General features: G+C 41.1%; 1 protein-coding gene across 4 annotated transcripts; it reads left to right on the top strand.

The window, feature by feature from the left end:
• The first annotated feature begins 2,695 nt into the window (after positions 1-2,695).
• Positions 2,696-19,064, top strand: TRMT10B (tRNA methyltransferase 10B). Of its 4 annotated transcripts, none has more exons than XM_045562460.1 (9): positions 2,696-2,731; positions 7,482-7,677; positions 8,149-8,257; positions 9,572-9,696; positions 11,303-11,455; positions 12,580-12,658; positions 13,290-13,357; positions 16,881-17,004; positions 17,598-19,064. In XM_045562460.1, exons 2-9 carry the CDS (start codon positions 7,492-7,494, stop codon positions 17,702-17,704), a joined length of 951 nt encoding a protein of 316 aa, XP_045418416.1. In that variant the 5' UTR covers positions 2,696-2,731; positions 7,482-7,491; the 3' UTR covers positions 17,705-19,064. The 4 variants fall into 4 exon arrangements, with proteins under 4 accessions (XP_045418416.1, XP_045418415.1, XP_045418413.1 ...); XM_045562459.1 differs by having other exon boundaries at positions 2,700-2,731; positions 7,477-7,677; XM_045562457.1 differs by lacking the exon at positions 2,696-2,731 and adding an exon at positions 2,786-3,082.
• The last annotated feature ends 181 nt before the right edge of the window (positions 19,065-19,245 follow it).

Genomic DNA, 19,245 nt, shown 5'->3' with positions numbered 1-19,245 from the left:
ACACAACCACCACCTTAGGGATTGTTATATACACAGCATAGTTGTGAGAAACAATCATGAAGGCAGGACGAAGATTGAAGCCTCCAGCGCAGGCGCTCAATGTTTGTTTCCTTTTTCCTTTGCTTTCCCTCCCCTCAAATTCATTAACTTTCTTGGACTGCCACTATATGGAGCTAGTATTTTTCTCTGCAGTTCCCATGAGGAGGACAAAGTCCCAGAAATGCTGGGAAACCCACCATTGCTTGTTGAGAAGCCGAAGAAGCTGGGGAAGTTGTGCTGTTTAGCACTTTCTTTGAGTCCTACAGCCTATTTCCCACATGAAATAGGCAGGATGGGGCTGCCTACCCAGCAATGCAAGAGTCAGTTGTTTAATGACTAAGAAACTACTAGACACTTACACCCTTCCTTCCTTCTCCCACCCACCATCACATTGGCTGACTCATTTCTTCCAGCAAACATTTTATGGCATACTCATGCCAGGTGATGTCTGATGCAGGATTATGGGTGAGAATCCTATTTTCAAGAGCTCCTGGCGGAGATTAAGATGATATGTAGAAATAGAGACTTACAACATAAGGCACTGTGTGCTTAGGGCCACCAAGGAAAACAGATAAGGTGCTGTAATAGCTCTAAGGAGAGAGAATTCATTTTTGGGTGAGGAGCAGAATAGTATTCAGAGAAGGCTTCCTGTTGGAGGCAGCATTAATTAGAACTAGTAAGTCCAGAAGTATTGAGTATCTACTATGTGTCAGGCCCTGGATTTGGCAGATAGTATTTGGATGTGTCAAGAAAGGAAAAAATCATTCTTTCAACAAATATTTATTATGCAGTGGCATTGGGGATACCACCATGAACATGGCAGACATAGTCTCCTCAAAGTACTCATAATTAGTAGGAAAGACACAGAAAAAATTACTGACTGAGAGGTGATATAAAGAAAACAAAGAAGATGCCAAGACAGGGATGAGAAGAGCCAGTCTTACCTAGGTTGGTCAGGAAAGGCCTTTCTGAAGAGGGAATGTTTAAGCTGAAACCTAAAGTATAAGGACCATCCAAGGAAAAAGTGAAAGGAAAGGGACTAGCATCTGCAAAGGCTCCTGGTGTGTTTGAAGCATTTCAAGAAGACCACTGTAACCTGAACATATGATAGCAAGTTGGAGGAAGAGTGGTAGGCGATGAAGTTGGAAGAGCAGACAGGAACCAAGTTGTGCAAGGCCTTGGGAAGGGGGTTAGATTTTATAGCAGGGGAGACACATAATCATCTGGCAAATGGCTGGGTATTTAGGGTGAGGGGAAGCAACAAGACCAGCTAACAGGACTCTTCCTTCCCTGGGAAAGTGGCCATCAGCTTATTCAGAGGCAAAGGGATGTGAGCAATTGATTAATTATAGGCTAAACAAGGAGGGAAATATTCACATTATTTCTTAGAAAGGGAAGGTATTTTCCTGGAATTAGGGCAATGCCCTCCTTTTGACTAAATATGGTCAAACCAGAAGTGTCATGGTGTCAGGTGCATGATGAGAGTGGGAGGTTTCCTTAGAAACTTTTACGGTAATTCTATGGTAATGAGGGTGCAATAAAGCTCTACAGTCAAAATGCAGTTGATTTCTCTGACATCTTGGTTCTAACCAGTTGGAATTGTCCTGCCCCCATCTTATTTTGATCAAGGTAGTTCAAAACCTTGATTTGAGAATCCTGCCTCAGTTAAGCAATGCCTGCCCAATTAAGCAATGCCTAGAGCAATGTCTGAAGCAGGGCCTGCTAGTTCCCTGTCCCAGTTGAAGATCACTTGACAATTTGCTTAGGCATTTCAGCAGGCAGTGGGAGCCAGGACCAGCTTCTGAGCAGAGAAGAGATATTAGAGCTGGATTTTAGAAAAAGCCTTGTGGGGGGAAATGAATGTTTAGTATTAGCGTTTAAAAGTAGCCCTGGCAGCAGATTAAAGGATGGATTTAAGCATAGACTGGGGACAGGTGGTAGGTGCTGGAGGAGCTGTGAACGGAAAATCCAGAGGGGGAAATTGTGGGGCCGGGGAAGGATTTAATCAAGCTGTGGTTTCTTGAGAGAGCTCACTCATGGGTCTCTCTGAAAGAGTGAGACCCCTAGGGAGGGGTGGCTGGAAATCAGGCCAAAGCATGGGCAAGTGTTTTCATGTTTCTGAGCCTCTGTTCTCCACTGATAAGTGAGAGAAGATGGAGGAAGCAGAGTGGTCAGGGGCTAGAATCATTGCTTGCCAAACCCCTGACATCTCTGTTGTGAGCCTGAGTAGCCAAGTAGCTGAGACAGGGCTGTGTGCTCAGGAATGGGCCATGTCACCTCGTGAGCCCTTCTGGTTGTGGGAAAGGCCGGGGGAGGCCAAGGACCCCAGACGCCGGGATGATGGGAGGTAAGTTCTTCGTTTCATGCCAGTTTCGAAATGTCCAGACCTTGGCAGCCAGCAAAGCGTCTGGTCACCTGCAGGAACTCTGTGAGGTAGGCAAGGGAGTTGTACTCGACATGTAACAGACGGGAACACAGGTTCAACTAAATTCCCCAACACGGCCTGCCCAACGCAGCCCCTGAGTTGTGGGGCTGGGAGTAGAACCCACACCTCCTGCTCTGAGCCCTGCTCCGAGCTGCCTGCCGGTGAAAACTACAATTCCCAGGATGCCATTCGGAACGGGGTCAGGAACCGGAAGTAAGCCCGGAGGCGGAAGCAGGTGCGCGCCGCTGCGTGTGATGACGGGAACAGGTACGCCTGAGGCTCGGTAGGGGCGGGTTGGGGGCTGCGGGGTCCGGGTAGGACAGCCGCCTCGCTCACGGGCGGGGCGGACGCCGGGAAGGCAGCGTTGACCAGTCATGTGGCCTGTGATGCCCTGCCTTCTTAGTGCTTTCCCTTCCTGCCTCCCCTCGCACTCGCAGCCTGTGGGCCAGGCGGGACCTGCAGGCGGGGTACTCTCGGTCCTGGAGTCTAGGCGTTCTGGTGCTGAAGGTGTCATAGGAATGGAGCCAGCTTTGGTGGGCCACAACTTAGAATGAAGAAAGAAGAGAAGTGTGCAAACAGGCTGGTTCATCATTTAGCGCCCGCGTATACACTCATCAGGTGGGACTTGCGCTGGAAAAAGTCTGAGGGCTTTGTCAGCCCGGGGTAGGGGCTCGAGGATTTATTAATTCAGCCGGTATTTAGTGAGCGTCTATAAGCGAACTGAACACTTGCTCACATTTGAGGGATGGGGGAGGTTCAGACAAAACAAACAAACAAAAATAGGGCATGCTGGATAATAAAAGTCTGAATGAATTGAGGAAGGTGATTTGTAATTAATTGTCTAAGGCAAGGGCGGGTAGAGAAAAGAGCAAGTGAAGAAAAGGCCCCGAGGTGGGAATATCCTTGGTATGTTTGAGGAACAGCAGGTAGACCAGAGAGTGCCCAGGAAAACGGAGGAGGTAGACCTTTAGGATCTGTATAGGCCACTGTATGGATTTGGGCTATTTACTGTAAGTGAAATGGAGACTACTGTCGAGTTCTAAGCAAGAGTGATGATTATCAAACACCTAGGATGCGCACAGTGAGGCTCAGTACTGAGGATGTACAGTTGAATTCTTCATTCTCTCTTCCCTGAAGGTTTTATAATCTAGTGGTGAAACATAGACCAGCTGTCGTGCAAGGTTGAGTCAGATCATTGGAGCCCCGTGAAAGCAGAATAAATGTCATCCCCAAATCCTTAATTGTTATGCCAGGTGCTTAATAACTTTGTCAAATTATTAAATAATGTAATTAGCCCCATTACTTAGCACTAGACCTGTAACGGGGCTTAAAAAAGATTTTTGAATGAAGAAGCGAAATGCTAAATCTGGGCTTAGATAATGTCACACACAGGTTCAGCAAATCTGTGCTTCTATGATGCCCAGCTTCACCTTTCCTTTCTGAGGATCCCTAAGTGGCAAGCTCCTGTTCAGCATTTACCTAGCTTCCATTTAGTGCCAGGCCTTAATGCCAGTCACCAAAAATACAACGATAAAAAAGAGGGAGACCCTGTCTCCAGGAGTGTCCAGTCTGCTGTGTTACAGACTCTTCTCACAGTGATTGGAGTTGTCTCTGATTTTCAAGATTATTGCATCCCTAGTTCCTGGTCTGAGACACATCTCAGGGACTATAGGAATTTGGGAAAGCGTGAGGCAAAAGGAGGGGAAAAGGAAGAGAGGGAATGGGAGTGGTGGTGGTAAAATTCAGTTCAACAGACATCAAATACTGCCATATGCAAGGTTCTATACTCTGAACTGTTCAGTGTTTAGGTAAATGTAGGTATAATCTCTCCTACAAAGGAATTCAGTTTCGCCAGACATGGTGGCTCACACCTGTAATCCTAGCACTCTGTGAGGCCAAGGTGGGAGGATTGCTTGAGCTCAGGAGTTCAAGACCAGCCTGAGCAAGAGCAAGACCTCGTCTCTCTTAAAAATAGAAAAATTAGCCAGGTGTGCAATTGTGGCATGCAACTGTAGTCCCAGCTACTTGGGAGGCTGAGGCAAGAGAATTACGTGAGCCTGGGAATTTGAGGTTGCAGTGAGCTACAATGATGCTACTGCACTCTACCCAGGGAAACAGAGTGAGACCCTGTCTCAAAAAAAAAAAAAAGGAATTCAGTTTGGTAGAAGAGAAAATATCAGCATAGACTTTGTAATTTTTTAAACAACAATGGAAAATTCTGCAGCCCCTCTAGCTATTCCCACCCTAGCTCTCTTTTCTCCTCCTCAGCCAGACTTCCTCCCAAGAGACCTCTACATCCATTGTGTCCCAGTCTTTCCCCCAGCAGGGCCTGGCACATAGGAGGAGCTCAGTGAAATATTTATTGACTAAATGAATGGTCAAACACAGGTAAGAATACAAAATGCTATGTAGTTCAGAAGAGGAAAAGATCATATGGCTGTTAACAACATTCATTTAATAAATTGGTGTTAGTTTTTTCACCCTAATAAAATGAAGTTGAAAGTTGTGAACCAGGTTATCTTAAAGTTTTCTTTTGTTCTTTTTTGAATGCCTAAATGCAGAAAAATGCAGATGACTCTGATGGCTTATATAACAAAGTTCAGTCATCTCAAAGGAATTGTCCTAACAGGGGTCTGGTTGTCTTTTGTTAAAAAAGATTAATAAGCTCAGCTTACCAAAGTTGGAAAATTAAAGGGGGAAGAGAGAAAAAGGTGTGTATGCTCACAGCCTAGCATGTGGAAAAGTCAAAAATACTATAAAAGGTTGTTAAACAAGAAATAGAAATTTAAAATATTCTTAAAAGAAATAGAGATTACTTCTAGTACTTGTCATGACAGAAGGAATGGGTATTGGATGTACCTTCCTACAATAAACTATAAAAATGGACAAAATATTAATATACGAAGAAATTGTTTTCAGGCATTGGGCAACAGGCAGGACAAGCCTGTAATCCTTGAGAGAAAAGAAACACCCAAGCTAATCTCCACATTCAACCTGGCTTTTGGCCTGAGGACACTTTTGAAAACACTGCATAGTGACATGGAGCCCATACATAGTGTAACAGTGTCACTGGCTGGAGGGAACAGATTTTAATTTAGGGCTGGCTGCTAAGACAGCTGCAATTTGTGGATCAGGGTACTGGCAACATGGGAGCTGTGTAGCAAAGGAGCTCCAGAAGTCTGCATAGGGGGCCCCAAAGTTGGTCATGATGTGGAGCATCTGGAACTCTCATACGTTGCTGACAGGCAGTGTAAAATGATATAACACTCCAGCAAACTGAGGGCAGTTTCTTATGAGTTAAATATACACCTATCCTGTGGCTCAGCAATTGTACTCTTAAGAACTTAGTCAATAGATGTGAAAACATATGTCCACAAGAACACTTCTATGAGAATGTTCATAGCAGCTTTATTCATAATATCCCCAAACTGGAAAATCTCAAATGCCCATCAACAGGAGAATAAATGTGGTATATTCATCAAATGGAATGCTACTCAGCAATAAACAGGAACAAAATACTAATACATACAGAAATGTATAAATCTCAAAAACATTTTGAGGGGAAAAAGTCAAGTTCTAAAGAGTACATACTATTTCAATCTATTTATATGAAGTTTTATAATAGGTACAGCTAATCTATGGTATAGGAAACAGAACAGTGGTTGCTTTTGGCAAGTAGTGGCAAAGGGATCGAGATTGATTTGGAAAGTGGAGAAGGAAGTGAAACTTTCTCAGGTGATGGAAATGTTTCGTGTCTTGATGGGGTTGTAAGTAACACAGGCCCTGTGCATTTATCAAAGCTCATTGAGCTTGTATATTTTACCTCCCCACCCCCAACACATACTCGTTGAGCTCTACCCTTAAAATCTTTGCAAAAAAATGTAAAGATCAGGGTAACTAAAAAGGAATTTAAAATAATAGAGAATTGATTTAAGAGATTTGAATTCTCACGTTTCACAGGGAGTCAAACCCAAAACTGCTGAATCAAGAAGTAATGGCGTAAACATATGATTTCAAGATGAGGAGTTAATTACCAGGAGAATGAAAAACAACTAGTTAACAAGGGTTGCCACTAGAAGTGGAAGGGGTAGGAGTGAGGATCATTACTTTTCATTGTAAACAGGTTTTCTTACCATATACATGAATCATATTACATAGATTTACATTTTTAAAGATATGTTTTTTCCCTAAAATAGTGGTAGTGTGACTGGACTCAGAGGACCAGCCATAGGCAATGGTCACATCACTCTGGATCTATGACACTCGACCATAGCCTAAAGCTTTTCTGACTTATACACCACTTTGAAACGATGACATCATTCATTAACTGTGCTGTAACAGTGTCCGTTTTTCTCAGCGTCAGCACTTTTGAGGGATATTAAACATTCTCACTGGTGACTGGCTTCCTGCTGCAGTGATACTCAACTGAGTTGGGGGAGGGAATACATATTTGAAAAACTAATTCTGACAAGTCAGTAACAACCTAAGAGAATTCTTGGTTGGTTTCATGCCACTATACCATATTTTTTGGTTAGCTCATCATCCTCCCAGGATGTTTCTAGTCCAGTACCTAGCGTATTGTAGGTGCTGAACAAATATTTGCTGAAGGAGTCATTTTGAAAATAAGCTGTTTGAAACAATAGGGGAGATGAGGTGGCTTTTGCCATCTCTGTCCCACCTTTAAACCATACATTTCAAACTACACAATAACTTGGTTATCTGTGTCACTGTAGCAACGGATGATCATTGATTGCTTAGAGATATCCGAAGTTGTACTTATCCTCTAAGAAGTGTATTTGGCTTCTTTACTACTGAACTGTTTCTATGCTGAATCATTTCTCTGGAAGACACTTGCTTTTTCTCAGTTCAATAAATCTGGGTCAGTATTTTACATATTTCTGATCCTTCAGTAACAATAATACTATTTCTCATTTGGATATAGGGAAATACCTATGTAAGTGAAATAATGTAATAGCTCACACAATTGTGCTTTTTTCCATTCTGGTTGAAAGGACAGGACTAAGCACATGGACTGGAAATTGGAAGGGAGTACTCAGAAAACAGAGTCACCTGTGCTGCAGGGGCACGAAGGCATCTTAGAGGACACAGGTGCAAATGGAATCTTGGAAAGCTTCCAGCTTCTGCAGATTGATGTGGAATGCGAGTGCCAGGAGGGAGAGACCCTACCCACAGGAAACGCAGCATGGTGCTCGGTGAGTACAGCGAGTTGCCTGGCCATGGCCCTTCAGTGATACAATGTCCCAGAGACCCCTGTTCTAAGGGTAGATACTGATAATAAAAAGAGAGACTGGGATTGAGTTTTGTGTATTTTAAGTGGTAATTTCCTGCTAACTGGTTTAAAGTTTTAGTTCCATTTGAATCATAGGAAAAGTAAAGTTCAAAAGGAATTTTTGATATACCTCAGAAGGGTCTGGAAATCTAAACTCTACTTTAGGCCCTGTCCCTAATGAATTTACTGTGTGACCTGAGCAGGTCACATCTCTTTTTCTTGGGTTCTGTTTTCTCTAAACACAATCCTGTCTAGGTTTGTTTTTAAGACTAATATCCTTTTTCTTTCCTAACTTTATATGTAAATGAAAAAATAAGTAACTGTTCCTAATATTCGTTTTCCTTTTTGGTGCTTATGAAGTTCTCAAACAATTTTGTTTTCTGGATAACATAAGAAAAATGTCCGGAGAAAACAGAGACACTGGGAAAAGATAATTGCAGCAAAGAAGAGCAAAAGAAAGCAAGAAAAAGAAAGAAGAAAAGCCAATCTTGCAGAAAATCCAGGTAACAATAAATGAGATTGCCTGGATAACCATTTTTAGCAAACTGGTGTCTGCATGTTCCTAGGAGAGTAGGAATTTTATTTAAGTAAAAACACACATGAAAGGTAGGAACCACTGTCCTATTTTCTTGAGAATCAAATGTATCAAAGAAAGCAAAATTTAAGGGTGCTTTTCAAATATAAGCTAGTGAACATATGGATTTATAAGCTCAGAGTAGAAGGAATGAAACCAGCAACAGCTAACATTTATTCAGTGCTATGTGCTGGGTTCAGTTCTGAGAATTTTACATGGATTACCCCAAGGGGAGGTACTACTGTTATTCCCATTTTTTAGTGAAGAGATTGAGGCTCAGAGAAATCAAGTAACTTGCTCAAAATAATTCAGCCAATAAATGATGAAACTGAACTTGAATCTTGAATTTAAACCCAGCTGTGTGCTCCAGAGCCCACACTCTTTATCACTCTGCAATATGAAAATCCCGTAATGAATGAATACCTTGCAAATATTCAAGTTTCTCTTTTTTTTTTTTTTTTTGAGACAGAGTCTCGCTCTGTTGCCCGACTAGAGTGAGTGCCGTGGCGTCAGCCTAGCTCACAGCAACCTCAAACTCCTGGGCTTAAGCGATCCTCCTGCCTCAGCCTCCCGGGTAGCTGGGACTACAGGCATGCGCCACCATGCCCGGCTAATTTTTTCTATATATATTTTTAGTTGGCCAGATAATTTCTTTCTATTTTTAGTAGAGACAGGGTCTCGCTCTTGCTCAGGCTGGTCTCGGAACTCCTGACCTCGAGCGATCCACCCGCCTCGGCCTCCCAGAGTGCTAGGATTACAGGCGTGAGCCACCTCGCCCGGCCTCAAGTTTCTCTTTATATACAAAAAGTACTCACTTGGCTAGGGAGATTTGTTTCTTTTTTTTTTTTTTGAGACAGAGTCTTGCTTTGTTGCCCGGGCTAGAGTGAATGCCGTGGTGTCAGCCTAGCTCACAGCAACCTCAAACTCCTGGGCTTAAGCGATCCTACTGCCTCAGCCTCCCGAGTAGCTGGGAATACAGGCATGCGCCACCATGCTCAGCTAATTTTTTCTATATAGATTTTTAGCTGTCCAAATCATTTCTTTCTATTTTTGGTAGAGACAGGGGTCTCACTCTTGCTCAGGCTGGTCTCGAACTCCTGACCTCGAGCGATCCACGCGCCTCGGCCTCCCAGAGTGGTAGGATTACAGGCGTGAGCCACCGCGCCCGGCCGAGATTTGTTTCTTATAGAATATTATCTCTCTGGTTTTCCACTTTTCTTTCTTTCTGATATTTCTGCTCTAGGCATCTGCCCTCAGCACAGCAAACGTTTTCTGAGAGCTTTAACCAAAGAGAAACTTTTGGAAGCCAAACACTCAGGACCAAGACTATGTATTGATTTGAGTATGACCCACCACATGTCAAAGAAGGTAGAACATCCACTAAGCCTGGAATTCCTGCTCGCATGAGGGAGGCCCAGAAGGGTGCAGCTCTTACGAAGAATATGACCAGCTCCAGCTTCTGTGATTCTTTAGTAAACCAGCAAAAGTGTTTGATTTTCTACACTGGGCTACTAAGTTCCAAGATGGCTATTGTAAAGAATCTGGAAGAAAATATACATCCTTTGGTTTAGTTTGCAAATTTTTACCTTGTCTTCTGTTTTGAGCCTAACACCTTTGCCTCTCTGTTCATGGTGTCCCCACTCTGGATGGAACCTTTCAGGTTCAATTCTTTAGACACTAAATTTTTGGCCTTCTGCTGGGAAGAGGAATATTTGCCTAGTAGCATGTTATGGGGAGGTTACCTGGTGGAAGGTCTTCTTGCAGAGTATGTTTTAATTGTTTCTTCTTCACTCCGTTGGTGAGGGAGGGATTCCCACCGTAGGGTTCTGGGAATGGCTGAATGTATGACATCTGACACTGGACAGATGACACTGATAGCAGTTTATTGGTCTCATATACTCACAGCCCAGGGGAGGAAGATACTGCCCACCACACAAGGCCACATGGGCATTGTAATTGAGCACAGAATGAACTACCAGGCACTGTGGGAAGTGGGCTTTGTAGTAGCAAGAGGGTGAAGTACTCCCTGGTTCCCACAGGAGGATGTGATTGGCCTGTTTGGATAATTCCATGGCTGGCAGGGAACCAAAACCCACTATTCAGGGATAAACAGGAGCTATGCCTTGGACCCTTGGTACAAAGGGTTCCTTAGCTAGAGGATTTTATCTACAGGAGCAGAGTTGGGAGGAGAACCTGCAATTAGGCTATTTGAGGTCCTCCCAGTTTCACCAGAAGTCAAGGTGGCACATAATATTGGGCCTAAATTTTAGGTCTTACAGTATGTAAATTTTAAATCTCTCCATTTTCAGACCTCTCTGTTGTATATGCTAGTGTTTACATGTTTTTCAGAGATAGAGGAAAACTATAGATCTGGGGTTCTTACATGGAACCTCTGAAAATGTCAACCACAAATTCTCTACTGTTTATTTAGTATCAGATTAAATTTAACTCAAAGCCTTTTTCTCTCTACCAAACAAATCAGGCTAAATTGTGAAACTAGCTTTATATAAGAATGTTGTCTCCAAATTTGGGTAAAAAGTTATTAATAAAACTTCCAACCCTAGGAGTTAGTAAGAAGGTGCCAAATTAATCTGATGGATTATAAAAATTTCTGTATAGTAATGTAACCTCTTTAATAACTGAAATAACTTAAATAGTAAATATCACATGGTAAGATTTTAGATACAAGATAAGATGAAAATTTCATATACTATATTAAATATATAACAGTAGGGCCAGCAGGAGGTAGAATTCCCAGTTTTTGCACTATTTCTTGCCTGGTATCATTTTGTTGACTTTTGTCTATAAGGTGTGACTCCATAGAGTGTAACACACCCTCATACACACATGGACTTCTAGTTCATGAGATTTTCTGTATTAGCAGTCAGTGAACTTACTGTGTAACTATTTGTTGATAATGCATTTAGAGTGAGTTGGTATGTTTCCACCCTGAGTTGTCCTTATTTCTTTGAAGGAATTAAGTAGACTGGCTGGACAGATCCGAAGGTTGTATGGTTCTAACAAAAAAGCTGAAAGGCCATTTTGGATCTATCTCACTGGATTCACAACAGACAGTTCCCTGTATGAAGAATGTTTGAGGATGAATGATGGATTTTCTAGTTACCTGGTAAGTCTCTTTTTGCATATTATTTGAATTGTCATCTGGAAAGTAGTTGTGGGGTAATAGTAAATTTCTTTTACTTTTTCATCTTTTGATGTAATATATATATAAATTATATGTTTTCACTATTGCAGTCTAAAAAAATTTCAGTACCTCTCAGTTCATTTAAAATTTAGCTCATCCTCCTGTTGCATTTACAAACTAGTGTTATCAGTATCTAGGACCGTATTTTGTATCCTGCATATTTTGTGCTAGACTTTATAATCTGGGGATGTTTTTGGGAAATGCCATGACTCCTTTGCTGTTCTCAGTAGTGGTGAATTAGGAAACAAGAGTTTTGGGGGAAGAGAAAGAATCCCTGTAGAAGTAATTTGGATTTAAGATGAGTTTCAGGGAGTACTGAGGCACTTTTAACTCTTTCTTTAGGATCTCATAAGTGTAGTGATAGATACACAGGCAAGAATCCAGATCAGTTTCTAGGAATGTCATTAAAAATGTATTATGTAGCTGAGATTGAGCAGTTGTGGGCTTCCCTGGGGAGATCCACGGAGGCAATGAGTGTGAAGGGTGTGTGGTGCTGTGCTGCTATGTTGTTGTCACTGTCTTAACCATCTTTCCTGCAGTGCATCCATTCCCAGCTTCACTTCTCTATACTTTTTTTTTTTTTATGATTTGTCTATGGAAGCCAAACAGACCTTCTTAGTGGGTGGGCCACATAGTTCCCTTGCTTTCTCTCTTCATGCCTTTCTCAGGTGATTCCCTCTGCTTTGACTTCTTCCCTTTTGGTATGTGTCACTCTCACCTCTTTTCAGAAACCCAGCTACAGAAGTCCCTTCACCAGAAGACCATCCCTGGTGGTGTTACTCCCTCATCTGTAGTCCTGGGGCATGCTGCCTGTTCCTCTACTAGAACCCCTTATCACTTTCTCTCTCATTTTGTAGGTTTGAATGTCCATGTCTTTCTACTTTCCCTCCTGATTGAGTACTTTCTGAGAAGAAGCTCAGACGTGCAGCCCCTTGGTATTCCTAGAGCCATGTCTGATAGAAACTGGGAGCCCAGTAACTGGTTATTGAATTGGGGGCTGTGTTTTAACTTAGTTCCCACTACATTGAATTCTTTGCATTTTCCAGCTAGACATAACAGAAGAAGACTGCTTTAGTTTATTTCCTCTGGAAACCCTTGTGTACCTGACTCCTGACTCAGAACACGGTATGTAGTCCTGCATGGATTCATGTAGCACATTGCTCCTAGTCTTCATTATTCCCTGTGGCAGAATTTATTAAAGCCACTCAAGGGGTATCTCACCCTCTCTTTACTCTCCCCAAAAATGGAATGAACATGAATTGCACCCCTCCTATGGGCAGATGCCACCCTGGATGCTGCATAGATTTAGGATTTCCATCCTCAGCTGGACCTCGTGTGCTGCCTGATGATCCTTCCCAGTTTCCCTGGTCAGCTGCCCTCATTGGCCCTTCTTGGGTCAATGTTAGCTACATATTTTTACCTAGAAAGTAATCTATTTCACATAATTTTCAAATTTATTGGTATTAAGTTTATCATAAAGATTTTCTTTTAATTATTTCACATTTGTCTCTAGTTTTAATTTTGTTTTCTTTCTGAATCTAATGTTGATTTGGGTCTTTTTTGTTGATCAGATACATCAACAGTTTATTTTCTTCCTCATTTCAGAGAGTTAGCTTTTGGTTTTATTAAGCAAGTCTATCTTTTTGTTTTCTGTTCATTAAATTTCTACTTTTATTAATAATTCTTTCCTTTTGCTTTCCTTGGATTTAGAAATTATAAACAGACTTGATCTCAATGTCCTTCATTTTTTCATTAGCTCTTGAAGATGTTGATCTAAACAAAGTTTACATCCTTGGTGGACTTGTGGATGAAAGCATTCAGAAAGTAAGTATACATTTCAGCCCTGACATCTATATTTTGAAAAGCAGTGCTTACTTTTTAGAGGGCCTTGTGCTGTCATACTCTCATCCAGAAGGCCTGAGAACTCAGAGGGAATGGGAAGAGCCTATTCCCCTAGGCTGGCCCTCCCACCTGTGACACTCCCTTTCTCTTCAGCAGTGTCAACAGTCCTGAACGTGACAGAATCAAGAGTCAGGAATTAGAATGGGTACTGTTTGCTAATTACATAAATAGTTGAGCTTCTTTCTCCTCTCCTCTCTTCACTTCTGCAAGGATAACGCTGATCTGGACAAAGTAAGCATTGGCTCAGCGTGCTTACCAGCTGTTTGTTCTTTCAGAGAGAATAGTTTGCTCCTTCTTAGACCTACCCCCCTGCTGATACAGTCTTATCCCGAAACCTCAAACTCGTAGGATTGTCCAGATTTCTTTTGTTGGAGTTTTATTGGAATAATGGGGTGTCACTGGATTTTTGAAATATGTTTCTATTATATAAATATTTGTTGAGATAATATTTGTTTATAAATACTAATTAACATATTTCATAGATAGTAAGTTAACTAATGATATAATAGTTAAATGTACAAAAAAGAGTACAGTGAAAAATAAGTTTCCCTCGCACCTTTGTCCCCTAGTCCACCTCCCCTGAGGCAACCTCTGTCAAGTTTTCTTGTGTACCCTTCTTGATATATTATATGATCACACAGATGTTTGTGGGAATATTTTACATATATATGGGTGTGTTTTATATATTTTTTCATATATCTATGAGATGCACATATATACTTAATACAGATGATAGGTTAATTTAATTGCATTTATTTTAAAAACATTAGTGTTCCCTGACTCCATAGTGATAATCAAAAAAATGAGCAAGGAGTCTCTTACAGAAGAATGATAGCCAATAACTGAGGAATGCATAATAAGAAAATCATCATTTGTCACTCCCAGTGTCATTATTGATTCACACAACTGATTGTGAAGGAAAAGTTGGGGAGGAACTGGCTATTTACATGGTCTCAAGGTATCACCCTACGAAGGCAAAAATTTAACATTACAGTCAAACAATCTGGTAGTCACCATCTTATCCAAACTTGATCAAATTTCACATCACTAATAGAGGCACAATCTGTGCCTCCTGATATGATCTCGCCTGTGAAGTATTCTTGCTACAAAGTGTTTAAACTGAAGTTAATCATGAGGAAACAGACAAATCCAGAATGTGGGACATTGTGCAAGACAACTGGACTGGATTTTCAAAAAAGTCAATGCAATGGAAACTAAAACGGGCAGGGGGCTGTTTTAGATTAAAGGAGACTAAAAATAATAGCAAAATGTAGTATGTGAGCCTTAATTGGATTCTGTATTGAGAGGAAAGCTTTATAAAAGACACTTTTGGAAAAATTGAGGAGATTTTAGCACAGACTTGTATATTAAGTGAAATTATGGAATCATTGAAAAAGTTTCTTAGAAGTAGAAATGCTATTGTGGTAAGGTAGGAGAATGTCACTGTTCTTCGGTGGATGCTTAAGTATTTAGTGATGAAGTATTGTGATGTTTCAAATAGTTCAGCAAAATATATATTTATATACAGAGAAAAGCAGACTTGATAAAATGTTAACAACTGGTGAGTGTAGATGACGGCAGTGAGTATTGATTGTATTACTCTTTCAACTTTTCTGAGGTTCGAAATATTTCAAAATAAAAAGTTTGGAGGGGAGAAGTTAGCCTTATTGCAGAGTAGTATCGGCACTCACCCTTTGAGTTGTCACCATTCTCCTGTAGCAGGGTGACGGCCCCTTTTACGAGGTGGTGAAGTCCAGAGAGTCAGTGAGCAGTGTATGCTTTATAGATGTACAATTTTAACACATTGTGTTCTTTTCTCTCTCCACCAACATTTAAACTGAAAAATAACTGGCACAAAGTTTGTCAGATGCATAGACTTTTTGGTTGTTATTGGAGAGTTTGGCTTCTTCACAGGAATAAGCTAAGAACATTTCTTCAAAGAGAATTATTTTATCTTTAAGTGTGCAGAGAACAGAAACTAGACTGTAAGCGCCGCCAGGGCAGCACCCAAATATCCTACTAATGTTGAATTCGGTACTCCAGTTCAAAATGATTATGAAAGAATAAGACTTTTTTTTTTAAACAAACATATAGCTCATATGTACAAAGGAATGTTATCCTTTCAAAGAAATCCTTTGAGTAGCCGTACCCTTGTCCCATCTGAATTACATCACTTAAAACATTTCTGGAAGTTCTCTCTTGGAATTGTGTTTCATGTGAGTCTGAGAGGCAGGTAATCCAGTGTCGGTACAAAACAGGTGCTAGGCCTGCTTCACACTGTTCCTCTTCGTTAGACCACGCTCATGATGGCCAGTCAGTTGTGGGACTATAAATGAAAGGACATTGACTAGCTAGAACAAGTTCAGAAGAGCTTGCCCTGAATGATAAAAGGACTTGAAACTAAGTGATAATGAAAGAGTTGACAAAACTGAGACTGTAGTCAGGGGACCAGAGTATTCACCGGGGCATGATCACTGCCTCCCAGTATCTGAATGGCCATCTTGTGGAAGGGCCATTTTACTTGCATGGTGTGGCCCTGGAGGAATAGAACTAGGATGAATGAGTAGAAGTCCCAGAAAAAAACAGAAGAATTTCCTATCAACCAGTGCTCTCAGAGTTGGAATGGGTTGCCTCAGGGTGCATGAACTCCTTTGTCACACATTGTCCATTGAGAGGCCACGTGGCCACTTTGGAGAGAAGTTATAGAGCATATACAAACACTGGATGGGTGGTTAGATTGGGATAGTTAACACTATTGAGAACCCTTCCAAACTTGAGCATGTTAATTATCCCTGTAATCTAAACCTTTCTCTTTAATTCTGAAATCTTAGGTAAAAAAATATTTCCTGTGCTTCTTACAAGGTAGCAAATGTTATTTAAACTTTAGTTCATGAGTCAGGGACATCTTATGTAGGAGCACTTCCTTTTAATTGGACTGTCTGTTCTTACACTTTAATGCCACTTATTACAGTGGTGTACCTGTCTTGAATCCTGTCTCCTTTTTTTCTGATTTGCTGCTACCAAATGGCAATGAGCTGGAAGTTCCAGACATCCAGAATTGGGTCTTACTGAGTAGGGCCAGGAGCATTCTGATTGGTTAGGCCACTTGTGCCTTTTGATGCTAATTGTGGCTGCGGATGTGGCTCTTTTGTGTACTTCCCTCTTGGTTGTAAGTGGTAGTGAGTGGAGGCTTGTGGAACTTACCCTTCAAAAAGTGAGATGTTGCCACACAAGCCCTTTCTTACTTGGGACAATTATTCTTCATTATCTGTAGCTTGTTTTGTTCTACCATAGGCTTCTCATTTTTAATGTGTTTACCCTTTATGATTATAGATGGAAATTGGAGCAGTGGGAAATAGGGATTCTTACAATTTGCTCTGCATATTCCAGCGAGGATATATTTGTAATATTTATAATAAGAAAAGTATTTAACTGTGATTTACAGAAGGTGACATTTCAAAAGGCCCAGGAATACTCTGTCAAGACAGCCCGCTTGCCAATCCAGGAATACATGGTCAGACGCCAAAATGGGAAAAACTATCATTCAAAGATATTGGCCATCAATCAAGGTATTGCTTACACGGCCACCATCCAACATGCTAGTTCTGGTACTGCTGTTGTGCATTGTGTTTAAGTATAAGTGGCCTTTGAATCAGCCTCCTATGTGACAAATGTGCTTGGACTTTATTATGTGCACTTTGTGACATGTATTCTGGCCACTGAGAGGCATTCTTCATTTTATTCCTGGTCCCCAACTATGTTAAAGATAGTTGAAATTGTCCCCTTGACTTAGAATGCCCTGCCTTCAACCCCTCATTAACCGATGAATTCTTATTTGTTCTTCAGGGTTCAGTTTGGGGACATCTTGGCTGGCTTCCCTCTGCCACCCAGGCCACGTCAGGGCCTCTTCTTTGTGTCCCTATTTTACTGTGTTCCTTTCTGTTGCACATTGTCCATTCAGAGGCTTGTATGTCTCAGTGCATATTGAGGTCCTTGAGAGCAGGCAGGGCCTGTGTCCTTGCCTGTCTCCCCCCAGGACCTAGTACCAGGTGTGCAGGATAGGTTTATTGAATGAGACATTCTAGAACATCCTTTCTTTTAGTCATTTACTAGTTCTTTTTTTTCTGCATGGTCACTGTGTTTTCTGTTCACTCTCTAACAGTGTTTGATATCCTGTCCACTTACTTTGACACTCACAACTGGCCTGAAGCATTGAAGAAAGGAGTTTCTTCAGGAAAAGGCTACGTTCTTCGGAATTCAGTGGAATAATGGGCAGCCTAAGATTGCAGTCACAGGAGTGAAGTGCTGGGGATGCCTTGTCCAAAGAGCAGGGCAAGAAGGTGAGAGTGGCACACACTTGCCTTTACTTGACATCTTGAATCCTCAATAAGCTACTAATGACAGGGACCATATTTTATGCTCTTTTGTATCTCCCATAGTGCCTGGCTCACGGGAAGTGCCCAGATAATATGTTAAGTAAAAAGTTTACGTAACAAGGAATTAGCCCCAAAACCACATGGCTTTGTTAGTGTTAATTCACGTTTTGTACATCTATGTCTTTGTGAAAGACCTACTCTTTGGAGATTGTTTAACTAATTAAATAATTATTGTTATATCAGGAGTTTAATTTTCACTGAACTGGCATCATTAAATTGTATGACTTTCTCCAGCCTCCTCTGATCATGCTAATTTTTTCCCAACTCAGTAATATGCTATACATAAGCTTTGCAGATCACCTGACCTGACCTATCCCTACTTTGAGTCCCCATAGCACTTTGTTCCCTCCTGTGGCTCTTGCCCTCTTCTCCCTTGCTCTGAGTATGGGCATGGAGGGCTTTTCTCTAATGGTAGGATACTAACAGGACAATTTATGTGAATATCTTTGTATCCTCTGAGCCTCGTACAAACTAGATTCTTCATACATATTTATAATTAATAGACCAAACTGTAAAGCAAAAATACAGTATTGCTAAGTCTAATTTGAAAATAGCCATAAAATGTTACATTCTAACACATGAGCACGGTTAGATAACCTACCTTTTATTAGACAAATCTCATTCCTTTTCTTGTGTCCTGGTTAGATACACTTGCTTCAGTTACTCTTGCCAGTTTGGGTTAATTAACTTGCTAGTTCAGCTGCTAGCAAATTCAGAAAATATATTCTGTATCTCAAAAGAACCAAAAGGTTACATCTCTGCTCTGTCCCTTCCCCTTCATAATTTAATCCCTGGAGAATTCTGATTACCTGCTAGACTATTAGTTTTTTGAGGTCTTTTTAGCCCACGTGGACTTCATAGAACACATAATGCTCCTTGGGTCTTAGCAAAGTATTAAATGAGTTCTATAATCTCTTTTATCCAAAGGGACTTTCTACGGATAGGTGTCAGGGGATCCGTATCTCTCATAGCCTCAAAGACGCCTATGAGCCCAGAACCACTGACCTAGATCATCTACCAGTCTTCATTTTTACCTCTAAAGGCACTGCTTAATATACTAAATACCATGGAAGAATTTCCTTTTCTACTCCATTGCAGAGCTCTCCCATTTATCCAAAACCTAAGCAGGGAGTATTTTGTTTAGCTTCTAGGAAATGATTTTAGCAAAATAAGATTTGGCCAGATTTAGATTCAGAAATCTTCATCATACTGTTATTCATGTTTATATTCATAAACTAGGAATATATCCAATATATCCTGTAACATGAAAATGAAATATGCAACTACTGAATTTTTAATAGCAACTGTGAAAAGAATGTATCATAGGCTATTTCAAATGGACAAAGTATAATACAAAGGAGCATAGAAGATACC

The sequence above is a fragment of the Lemur catta genome, chromosome 10 (assembly GCF_020740605.2).
Source record: "Lemur catta isolate mLemCat1 chromosome 10, mLemCat1.pri, whole genome shotgun sequence".
In the NCBI taxonomy this organism is placed as follows: domain Eukaryota; kingdom Metazoa; phylum Chordata; class Mammalia; order Primates; family Lemuridae; genus Lemur; species Lemur catta.
The sequence above is the reverse complement of the archived record's forward strand: the minus strand, read 5'-3'. Positions and strand labels throughout refer to the sequence as shown.